The sequence below is a fragment of the Oncorhynchus mykiss genome, chromosome 15, assembly GCF_013265735.2.
Source record: "Oncorhynchus mykiss isolate Arlee chromosome 15, USDA_OmykA_1.1, whole genome shotgun sequence".
NCBI classification, from domain to species: Eukaryota; Metazoa; Chordata; class Actinopteri; order Salmoniformes; family Salmonidae; genus Oncorhynchus; species Oncorhynchus mykiss.
The window spans coordinates 71,477,201-71,489,264 of record NC_048579.1 but is presented as its reverse complement, the minus strand read 5'-3'; the positions used below and the strand labels follow the sequence as shown (position 1 = coordinate 71,489,264).

The following is a 12,064-nucleotide window of genomic DNA, read 5'->3' as shown; positions in this document are numbered from 1 at the left end:
ACACAAGAGGCCATACTGTGTACAAAACATAATACTGTAGCAGTATCCTACATGTACACAAGAGGCCATACTGTGTACACAACACAATACTGTAGCAGTATCCTACATGTACACAAGAGGCCATACTGTGTACAAAACATAATACTGTAGCAGTATCCTACATGTACACAAGAGGCCATACTGTGTACACAACACAATACTGTAGCAGTATCCTACAAGTACACAAGAGGCTATAATGTGTACAAAACACAATACTGTAGCAGTACCCTACATGTACACAAGAGGCCATACTGTGTACAAAACACAATACTGTAGCAGTACCCTACATGTACACAAGAGGCCATACTGTGTACACAACACAATACTGTAGCAGTATCCTACAAGTACACAAGAGGCTATAATGTGTACAAAACACAATACTGTAGCAGTACCCTACATGTACACAAGAGGCCATACTGTGTACAAAACACAATACTGTAGCAGTATCCTACAAGTACACAAGAGGCCATACTGTGTACACAACACAATACTGTAGCAGTATCCTACATGTACACAAGAGGCCATACTGTGTACACAACACAATACTGTAGCAGTATCCTACAAGTACACAAGAGGCCATACTGTGTACACAACACAATACTGTAGCAGTATCCTACATGTACACAAGAGGCCATACTGTGTACACAACACAATACTGTAGCAGTACCCTACATGTACACAAGAGGCCATACTGTGTACACAACACAATACTGTAGCAGTATCCTACATGTACACAAGAGGCCATACTGTGTACACAACACAATACTGTAGCAGTACCCTACATGTACACAAGAGGCCATACTGTGTACAAAACACAATACTGTAGCAGTATCCTACATGTACACAAGAGGCCATACTGTGTACACAACACAATACTGTAGCAGTACCCTACATGTACACAAGAGGCCATACTGTGTACAAAACACAATACTGTAGCAGTACCCTACATGTACACAAGAGGCCATACTGTGTACAAAGTACAATATTAATCAAAATACTGTACACACAGTAGTACATACAACATCTGAGACTCCAGTTTAAGGGTCACATTTCATGACCTCTCTGAGGCAGACGGTGGCGTAGCAGGAAGAGTCCAGGTCAAAGTTCAACGTCAAACTAGGTGTGTCTGTGTCAGGGTACTTCACCGTTGACTCCCCCTCTCCATTACCCTGCACGCTCTCCCCTCCTCTCTGCCTCTCCAGACCTCCAGGTCTAGTTGTGTCTGTGTCAGGGTGCTGTGGTACCGCTCCACTAGCCTGTGACTTTCCATTCCACTCCTGTTGCCTCTCCCCAGCTCTCTGGCCCTGCTCCAGCCTGTAGGTCAGGCTATGTGGGATGGCCAGTAAGGGGCGGTAGCAGCCAGGGAGGTTCAGTTTGAGAGGAGTGACTCTGAAACGACAGCTCTGTAGTCCATCCCTCGCCAGTCTCTCCTGGTACCAGCCCCCTACAGGGTTCTCTGGGTACTTCACACTGTTGCCAAGCATGGGAAGAACCACCTGATGGAAGAGCACAGCAGAAGTGAACAATGGATTCAATAGAATCATAACCCATTTGATTTGTGTAGTGTTTTGTGGATGTAGGTTTCACCGAGCTCGGCAACGCACTCAGACAACACACCCATGTTTGCAGAGTAGATTAATAGTTAAAATGGTACAAGGTACTGTAGAACAGGGGAGTGGACAGGTGTGTGTGTGTGTGTGTATATACATACCTGTCCTAGTGAGTAGACTTCCTCCTCCTCCTCTGCAGCAGTAACAACATGAATCTGGGGGAATAGAGTGCAAAGGTCCATCTCAGTACCATCTTTATGATTGGTTCAATCTCAGTGAGCGAGTATCACTGGGTGTCACACTCAAAGATAGAGCCTAGTGGACAACTCTCTAGCACGGATTAAAAATGATTCACACAAGTGATTTTGACTGTTTATTTGACTCCGTTATTAAGTCATCCTAGAACCTAACTACCTGAGGTAAGCTGGTTTCTCCCGCCTCTATCCCCTCCTCTCTCCTCTGCTTCCAGACCAGATCTCCCTGCCTGGCCCTGTGGCCCAGCGTGGTCAGCCTGTGTGCAGCCGCCTCGTTCCAGACCCGGCTGCAAATCAAAACAATCTTTATTGATATAGTATACTTCAAACAAAGTGAGTGAAGAGGAAGAAGGAAATACAAATGAAAGTAGGAATACAAATAGAACCATAAAGGATTCAGGATATTTAAAAGCAATTAAACAGGTGATATGAATCCCAGACCTGCAGTATGCGTGGGGGTAGAAGACCCTCATCCCATGGGGCAGGCTGAGCCAGGCACGGGTGCAGCCCTCTGGGCCCGTCCCATAGCGATGTAGGGCCCTCAGCATCATCCTCTCTCTGGCCTTGGACATGGGCATCAGAAACAGGGCCTCCTTGGCATTATCTGAGATGAGGGAGGAGAGGGGTGGAGGAACAGGGTCAGAATGGAGAAGAGTAGAAAATGAAAAACATGTGAAAAGAAAAATCCTACTGTATTATTGACTGTATTTTTGTTTACTCCATGTGTAACTCTGTGTTGTTGTTTGTGTCGCACTGCTTTGCTTTATCTTGGCCAGGTCGCAGTTGTAAATGAGAACTTGTTGTCAACTGGCCGACCTGGTTAAATCAAGGTGAACATTTTTTAATCTGAAAAAGGTTGGGTCCATATAAACAGAGAACATGGTAAACAGGAAATGGTGACTAGTGTAAGCAGGAATTTCTCACCAGTCTGGAGGAAGTGTCTCTTGGCAACACTCTGAGGGTCATCACCCTCTTCTGGTGTGAAAAACAGACGGACAGCTGCCACCTGAGACACATGAACGACAACCCACACCACAAGTCAGACAGAACAAATAGAAACATTGACATCCACTGTTGTCAGTTTCTTGTAATATAAGAACACAGAAGATGTAACTGTACCATTTCCTCTTTGAGCAGGGCCAGTCCGATGCGGTCAGACTGAACACTCTGTCCAGTCCCAAACCTCTGAGGTCCATAGTAGTTCACAAACCCCTTGACCTAAAATAATTGACATTTAATTACTTCTCACTACAGATCAGAGAACAACATTCCTCACTTACACAGTGCAGTGGAAAGGACTATTAAAGTGCACAGAGAAATCTACATTTGTTTCCAAGTTTGGGTCTGGGGGCCAACAGGGTCTGATGTTTTTATTCAGCCAATCAAGCGCTTGGTGATTAAGTTGATTAGTTACATTGAGTGCTTCAGTGCTGGGCTGGACAAAACCCTGCATCTCTCCAGGACCAGGGTTGAATGGAGGCCACAGAATAGGAGTGTCTCACCTTTACGTTCTCCACAGCCTCCTGCACCCGTGAGTCCAGCTCCATCAGTGTGCCATGACCCTGGTGTGACCTCAGATCCCGTACCACCAGGTCAAAGTGGTTCCCCTGGAGTCTACCCAGATGAAGAGGCTCAGAGACGGAGCGGACGGAGGAGAGGACCACCCCCCTCTTCTCAAACTCACTGGCCTTCTCTCTCAGCCTGACAACACACATCCCTCCCATCAGCACTAGTCTGACCGGTCCCCATGATGAGGACAGGATATGCATCAGTAGACAGTGAACTCACTGGACTAGCAGGTTAGAAATGCATGAATGTGGTGGTGATGGATGAGTTGAGTTTGTCCCCCATAGAATGTAGCACTTTGTAAATATTCATCATCATCATCAAACCATAGCCAAGGATAGCCTGGTGATCCAGTCTGTTAGTGCTTTAGTCAACTCTCTGTTTATAGTCTAGGGGAGTTGACCACAGCACATAGGCTAAGCCAAGGACTTTGAATGGAAACAGCAACACATTCTATCTAACAACTGTACTGTATCTACCGTTGTGGTGAGATCTTCTTGACCACCATGGACTGGTAGGTGACGGCCCTCTTGTCCTTGATGCCAGCGTAGGTGAAGTCAGAGGGCAGCACCCCCAGGACAGCTGCCATGTAGCTGATAGCCTCCAGCGTCTCTAGGTTCTCCTTCCTCAGAGTGAACGCTGCAGGGGAAGGAAACCCATGCCAATAGTATCCACACTAACTTCCTAGAATACATGCCCAACACATTGCTTCATTCTAAGTAGTATTCATTCTAAGTATGGCCAGGGGAATAGAGTGTTATGAGTGGTTTGAGGTTGGTCTTAGACACTGATTTAAGGTCAGTTTTGTGGGATCCATGTTCAGGATTTGGGGAGGATAAATCCAAGGATATGTTTTTTTTGTCACGTACAGTTTAAATCAGATATATAAATGCTTACTTGGGCTAATAACATTTTTCTTGCTGTACATACAGAATCATAAGAGAAAAACATCAAGTAGGAGAGAGAAATAGGAAAGAAATTAAACAGAGAGAGAGAAATAGGAGAGAGAGTAAACGGAGAGAAATAGGAGAGTGAGTAAACAGAGAGAGAGAAATAGGAGAGAAATTAAACGGAGAGAGAGAAATAGGAGACAGAGTAAACAGAGAGAAATAGGAGAGACAGAGTAAACGGAGAGAAATAGGAGAGAGAGTAAACAGAGAGAAATAGGAGAGACAGAGTAAAGAGAGAGAAATAGGAGAGACAGAGTAAGCAGAGAGAAATAGGAGAGATATAGAAGATAAACATAGTCTGTGAGGTTCTCTATAGACCTCTCACCTGTATAGACCTCTTCCTCTTTACTGTCATCAGCCGTCCTCTTCCTGGGTTTCCCTTTTTCTCTCAACCTGACCGTAATGGCCGTAGTCTTCTGCTGCTGGTCACTGAAGCTCTTGGTCTCCACCAGTTTACCAAACCGTCTACTGAGGAAGTGGTGCACTGCCGTCCTGTGCTCCTTACTGTCATCACTCCTGAATGTGTACACAGAATTAGGCATCTTGGTGTCGATGAACCTGATAAAGTCTTCGGCCTCCTCCTCGGAGACCAAACCTGATAGGAGCTTAAAGTCAGGGTCCTCCTTTACCCTGATCTCTGATTGGTTGGTTACTGTCAACAGGAAGGGAAAGCTGTGTCGGACAGCGCGGTGGACATTAGCTCTTTGGTGTTTGTCTGGGAATGAACCCAGGGATAACTCTTGATTGGCCATCTTCTTCTCACTGCCATTGGATGATTCTTGGTTGGCCAGCTTCTTCTCAACGCCATCATTTGGACATGATGACATCTCTCTCAATAAAGCAGTGAACTGCTCTAGCTCTTCACAGACAGTCTGACCCAGTATTATGCTCAGGTCAAAACAGTCTTGGTTGGCGGTGGATGTGATGTCACCATTCTGACCGGGTCCAGGTTCTGAATTCTCTTCTTTGAGGTTGTGTTGATGTTTTGGGCTAATAATATTTGTCTTTCCTTCAGACTTGGCACCTGGGCATGCCTCAGTAATGTTGGATGATTGAGGAACATCAGATAAACTGGGTTTAGTGACCATCTGGCCATGGATGTCTATCTCTGTGACTACAAAGTCTCTGGTGAAGTTCTTGATGGTTCCATAGAACCCTTCATGTTCTGAGATGTAGCACTCAGGGACACTCGGTGCTTCGTCCTTCATAGTCATGGTAGATAGACTGTCCTGTCACAAAGAAAGGGATAACACCAATATTATACCCCAAGTTATGTAAAAATCAATTAATTGATAATCAGAAGCCAGGTATTAAGCCATGGTCTTACCAGTTATGTAATGTGACGTGTCAGTACTACAAATGTTTAATATGCAAAATGAATCAATGTGACACCATAACACACTATAACATTGTAGCTAGCTTGCTAACACTGTTCAAATACGTTACTGTTTACCAAGCTCAACCAACAGCAGAAATCGTAGTCTTTAAGCAATTTGTCATTTCACTTATGTTAGTGTTCAAAAACTGGAGAGTTGAGACCAAATCACGGACGCTGGACAGAGTGGATTTCAGTTGTAACAAAAGACAGTTTTAATGAGTCAGAGATATCTTGTCCCGCAGTTTTACGTGCACGGACCTAGTTCACATAACTCGGCAAGGAGCCAGGTGAAAAAGAGGCCTATACAATGGTTACATACATTTTTATACATAGAATAAAGTAGGTGGAGTCTTGTCGTTTCGGTCTTCTTGACTGGTCGGAGGGTTGGAGGCGGGCCTTGCTCTAGCCAGAGCGGGCCCCATTGGTGCACAGCAAAAGTTCTTTGCTCTTGGGACAGGCCAGTTAGAGGGAGATGAGATGTGTGTTTATATAAGGAAGAGGGGGTCAGTCTTATGGCTGGGTGTATGTGTTCTTACTACGGAATGTCTTTGTTTATATGAGCTATGTGTATGAATATTTATATAACAAATCCCCCTCTTCACGTCTATTAGACGTGAAAACTATAGCAGAAAGGTGGCGGTTGCAATCGTGGGTATACATAAGGTGGTGCTCCTAACCTTGTCTGGTTTGCATGGTGGGTCTGTAGGTGTAGTGCTACGTTTGGGACGGGAGTGATTGGAGGGAGTGATATCAGGAAAGGAGTTAGGGACATGTGTAGGGGTTGGTGTATGTGATGTGGCAGGGTGAAGTAGTTGTTCAATTAACCATGTGAAAGTCCTAGGGTTACTCCAAATATCAGTATGAATATCACAAATAAGGGACCAGATATCCCCAGCCTCACCCAGAGAGGGAGAAATTTCCCTCTAACTGGGCGAGGTTCCCTTCTCAGGGGAGGCGGAGTTTGATGCCGCATCACCTGAGGAAGGAGTGTCTTCATTTGGAATCGAATTTAGGCCGCTCAAATCAGCTCTGACTTCAGTCAGTGTTCTAGAAGGAATTGGGGCTGGGGTGCAATGTGTAAGGCGGTGCCAAGGTGTGCCTGATTTACCTTTGACCTGGACTGAGTGTGAAGTAACCTCCTTCACTTCGTACGGTCCAGTCCACCTGGGTTCCAGCCACTTTCTCTTGTGGACTGTAACCCTCACCCCGTCACTAACCTTTACCTTCAGTAGTGTCGTGTCCCCCGGCAGCTCCCCCTCCTGGACCTTGTGAACCTGGGTAGAGAGTGCTGCAGAGAGAACCGTCAGTTTTTTCACATAATTAGACATTACAATTTGTTGTACATCAAGGGCGGGCATATGACCTCCCTCCCTTGGTGGACCATGCATGACTCTACCAGTCATTATCCCAAAGCTATCTTAGCTTTTGGTTTGACGTTCCACCAGATTTTGGGATTGGGGCCTGTACACAGATCCAAATCTGTGGGTTATGCCAAATCTTTCTTCCACCTGTCTCAGGTGTTTGTTAAATGTGAGCCATTTGTCAAATTTGATTTGTCTTGGGATGCCATACCTGGGTATTAGTTTGGTTTGTAGCCACTTAAAGACTGACCTAGTATCCTCCCCTTTTGTTAGTATTGCCTCTACCCATTTGGAGAACCTATCTACTATGACTAGGAGATAGAGTTTGCCTTTAGATACATTTTCGGGGCCCATGTCGGTGTAATCTATACTAATATCCTGAAAACATGCATTAGGTATTACGTATGAGCCCATTGGTGTTTGATATGGTGTCTTTGGGTTGTGTCTGTCACAACCATTGCATTCGTCACAAAATAAATCATCGTCATAAAATAAGTCAGTCATATTTTTTATGTGAGGGTGCCACCAGATGTGCGAGGCCTTTTTGGAGGGTCTTTAGTTTGCCTTCGTGTGTGGGGCCATGTGTTTCTCATAAAAGTTCTGGGTCCATCAGTGTGGCCTGCTTCATGGGCATGGGCTGAGTCTGTATAGATATTCAGTCTTTCCTTTTCCTCTGATGAGGACCTGCGTCAATCCGATGATTTCAGCTAATTTGGCCGATGCTGGTTGAGGGATGATGGCTGATTGAAGGGTGACATCACGAGGTGAGCTGTTTTTTTTTTTCAATAGCTTTTGCTACTGCAGCAACGTATCTGGAGCATGTTGACTGTCCTACCTCAATGTGGTCAAGTTTGAAGAGTAGTACATCAAGACCCTTCTCTCCCCCTCTTGTTTCTGGAATAGGACGGATGAGGTGAATCCTTCCCTTCCAGAAACATCCAAATGGAACTTGTTCTTGTAGTCAGGTGCAGTCAGAGCTGCTGCCGCTGATAGATCCGTTTTCAGGAGTGCTATGGCTGTTGATGCTTCAGCCGTCCAGGCCAGGGGTGCATGGAGGTTCCTTGATCGTAGGATGACCGGTGCTGCCACCCCCTCTGGGCCACACCCAATGGTACAACACCTGATAGGTGGGGTCAGGTGCATCATGTCTTCGTCCCAGTCTGCAGTGAAGAGGCAGTCATCAGTTTCTGTTGCATTGAGTGTGCAATGGATCTCAGCTTGGGGAGTCTTATATGGGTGCAGAGTGTAGATTTGAGCTTTCAGTTGGTTGAACTTAAACTGGATGTGAGGGGTGGCAGGCCCTGTGGGTAGGCATTTTAGCCAGTACACTTCTTGGGCTTCAGACAGTGTGGTCATCGGCAGGAGTGGCATCCTCATCATTCTTACTGGGTGATCAGGTGTTGAAGTGGGAGGGTTGGTTGTAATCTTGCTGCTCCTGCTGCATGTGTCTAGGAGAGGGTCCTCTTCCTCTTCCTGGTGCCCCTCCACGTCCTCTTCCTCTTTCTCTCCATTGCTGTTGCTGCGGGGAGAGTGGTTTCGTGCAATATCTGGCATAGTGACCTGGAATTCCTCAGTTATACCACTGGTAGTTTCCCCCTCTGTATGGTCCAGTGTAGGGGCCTCGTTGAGCCCGTTGCCGTTGCAGGATATACCGCTGTGGGGGAGGGTAATGGGGTGGTGGGGCTGCCTGCTGTTGGATCATCTGAGAGACAGTCTGTGCCACGATCTGAGTGTTCTCTGGCTGCTCCCCTTGGTCTTGAGTTTCTACTGCAATCATTTGTTTGGGCGTGATGGCTGCAGACATTTTATCTAAGTCGTCTGATAATGTGTATAATGCGTTATTTAGGTATATTCAATCCTTACTATGTGGTGTTTATTTCTATCGTTGTATGCTTAGCCTGTCCCTGGTCGAGACAAAGGGGGTTATCAGTATGTGACGCCCGCCACGTGTGTATTTCACCGGTATTTTATTTGAATTTGTTCAGCGATTCGTTTAGGTATTTTCTATAAATGATTCTGCGATTTCCTTTTGGAACAATATATCAGTGAATATATGCGGTTCTCTAACAATTTTCAGAGTAATTCTAGGTCTTTAGGAAATATAGATAGAATGTCTAGACAACTAAGAGTTGTTCAGTGAATTATTTAAATACTTTCTGTAAACAATTCAGTAAATTCCTTTATGAACTTATATCAGTAAATTCGAGCGATTCTATAGCAATTGTCAGAATAATTATATATCTTTAGGCAATATCAACAGGAATGAAAAAAAACGAAAATCAGTATTCCATTCGATACTAAGGTGGCTTTGTCTACCAGCACGTGTGCATAATAGCCCAGTTACGTATCCCAACCTACTCCGCGACAAACGTTTCTTTCAATTTAATTTCCCCCATCTCCAAATCATGGAATGTCAACTCTGGTTCATCTTATGTTTATTGTTTGATGTGCAATAGCCACATCATTCCCGATCTCTGTCTAGTGGAAGGCCAAACTTACATATCCTATATCTATTCGACTACACCTCTAACATAACCAATTAAACAGTTTACAACTCATTCAATAGGATCTTTTACATGCAGATTCAGTCGATCTATTAATTAACTAAATCTCTAAACACAACCAATTAAACAGTTTAGAACTTATTCAATAGGAACTTTTACGTGCATACTACACTTCTAAACAAAACCAATTAAACAGTAAGCACTTATTTAATAGGAACTTTTACATGCATACTACACTTCTAATAATAGGCCAATTGATAAAAAATAAAAATACAAATAAAAAATAAAAACGAGCAAAACAAGATCTCCCCGATCAATGTCTTAGGTTCTTATGTAAAAAATTTGGGCACCGATTCATACTCACGCCCAGTACTTTCTGATCAAAATTTGGTTTAGGCTATAATACAATATGCAGATTTCGATATAACGGGCTCTGCTCACCTTTATATAGAGCGCTCCGATCAGATTTCCTGAGGCAAGATGAATGGCTGGGGAAGTCACTCTTCCGTCTGATTTTTTAGCCGTGATCAGTCTCGTCCTCTCACACTAACTTATAATAGATCGAATTCAAGAATAACCATCCTCTGCTACCAATTCTGTTAGTGTTCAAAAACTGGAGAGTTGAGACCAAATCACGGACGCTGGACAGAGTGGATTTCAGTTGTAACAAAAGACAGTTTTAATGAGTCAGAGATATCTTGTCCCGCAGTTTTACGTGCACGGACCTAGTTCACATAACTCGGCAAGGAGCCAGGTGAAAAAGAGGCCTATACAATGGTTACATACATTTTTATACATAGAATAAAGTAGGTGGAGTCTTGTCGTTTCGGTCTTCTTGACTGGTCGGAGGGTTGGAGGCGGGCCTTGCTCTAGCCAGAGCGGGCCCCATTGGTGCACAGCAAAAGTTCTTTGCTCTTGGGACAGGCCAGTTAGAGGGAGATGAGATGTGTGTTTATATAAGGAAGAGGGGGTCAGTCTTATGGCTGGGTGTATGTGTTCTTACTACGGAATGTCTTTGTTTATATGAGCTATGTGTATGAATATTTATATAACACTTATATCACCTAATTATAAATTAATGCAACAATAAATGTCCTAAAACGACACATTTCTAGCAATAAATGTCTAATACACAAACACATGTGCAACTGTAGCATGAGATTGTAATTCTTCCGCATCATGTCATGTGACGACAAGTTCTTAAAGGGAAAGTGCTCTTTTATTTGTCTCAAACTCCTGTTCTGGTCTTCTGATGACTAATCACCTGTTAATAATTATATTGCACAGTATAGACTAGAGAGATACATCATAAGTAAATCATTAGTATGTTTTGACAAACAATTTGCATTTAAAAGGTCATTTCTGATTTGCTGAACTGTATGAACAAGGCTACTATGTATCTAACTGCTGTGAGTCATGGTAAAATAATGTTCTGAGATAACTGGAAAGACATTTTCATTAATTGAGATCTACATTACTACAAAGGTTTATTACAGATTAGGCATGGCGCAGGTATGCCTTTAATTTGTATCATCTGACATCAGCCAGCCAACATGACTTATTCATTGTAATCTTTTATGTGCCAGGCCAAAGGTTTACCCTTACCACTGGTGCCAATGAGTGGGATTACAACGTGATGGGCAATGCAGATTTGGCCTACTATTTCCCCCCTTCACTGCCAACTCTATTCAGAGAGCAATGATTTATTCAGTAAGCTCACACCTCTCAGTGGTCACTAGGCTTGCATAGTAGTTCTGATACTGCTACTAATAATATATCAGGCAAGAAACACATTAGTGAATGTCATTTAAATATTTTAATTTATTTCATTTCCTTACACATTTTCATTCATAGAAAAAAAAAACCATTTGAGACATTACATAACATGATATTTTCAAGGTACTAGGACTCCTTCAGAATGACATAATGTCATAGTAATCTAGTACAGCATGAACATGTCATAGTGGTTTGCCTTTTCATGGAATCAGTAGACAGATTCTCCATGACATTTTACCTGGGAATCACAGTCCCTTCCCTTCATTGTGGTTCTAATAAACATCACATGCGTACTACACACATTGTCACGTGGGGAAAGACCTGCAGCATTGTGGTTGAAAAGCATTGCATATTATGTGGGATTAATATCACTGATGTGAAATGCACAAACGAGCAACCCTGATTGACAAACAGGTCTGCATCTGAAATGGCACCTGGGTCAAAAGTAGTGCACTATATATAGGGAATAGGGTGCCTATTCTGATGGGCCCTGGTCAAAAGTAGTGTACTATATAGGGAATAGGGTGCCTATTCTGATGGGCTCTGGTCAAAAGTAGTCTACTATATAGGGAATAGGGTGCCTATTCTGATGGGCTCTGGTCAAAAGTAGTGTACTATATAGGGAATAGGGTGCCTATTCTGATGGGCCCTGGTCAAAAGTAGTGTACTATATAGGGAATAGGGTG

The 12,064-nt window shown here is 43.8% G+C and overlaps 1 protein-coding gene across 2 annotated transcripts; it reads right to left on the bottom strand.

Moving 5' to 3' along the window:
* Positions 1 to 794: 794 nt before the first annotated feature.
* LOC110499745 (pseudouridylate synthase 7 homolog-like protein) lies at positions 795 to 10,796 on the bottom strand. Of its 2 annotated transcripts, XM_036945217.1 has the most exons (11): positions 10,662 to 10,796; positions 5,813 to 5,868; positions 4,685 to 5,588; positions 3,889 to 4,048; positions 3,346 to 3,544; positions 2,963 to 3,061; positions 2,768 to 2,849; positions 2,285 to 2,447; positions 2,004 to 2,130; positions 1,751 to 1,804; positions 795 to 1,535 (listed from the first exon to the last, which is right to left on the bottom strand). In XM_036945217.1, exons 3-11 carry the CDS (start codon positions 5,571 to 5,573, stop codon positions 1,077 to 1,079), a joined length of 2,232 nt encoding a protein of 743 aa, XP_036801112.1. In that variant the 5' UTR covers positions 5,574 to 5,588; positions 5,813 to 5,868; positions 10,662 to 10,796; the 3' UTR covers positions 795 to 1,076. The 2 variants fall into 2 exon arrangements, with proteins under 2 accessions (XP_036801112.1, XP_036801111.1); XM_036945216.1 differs by lacking the exon at positions 10,662 to 10,796 and having other exon boundaries at positions 5,687 to 5,868.
* Between the last annotated feature and the right edge of the window lie 1,268 nt (positions 10,797 to 12,064).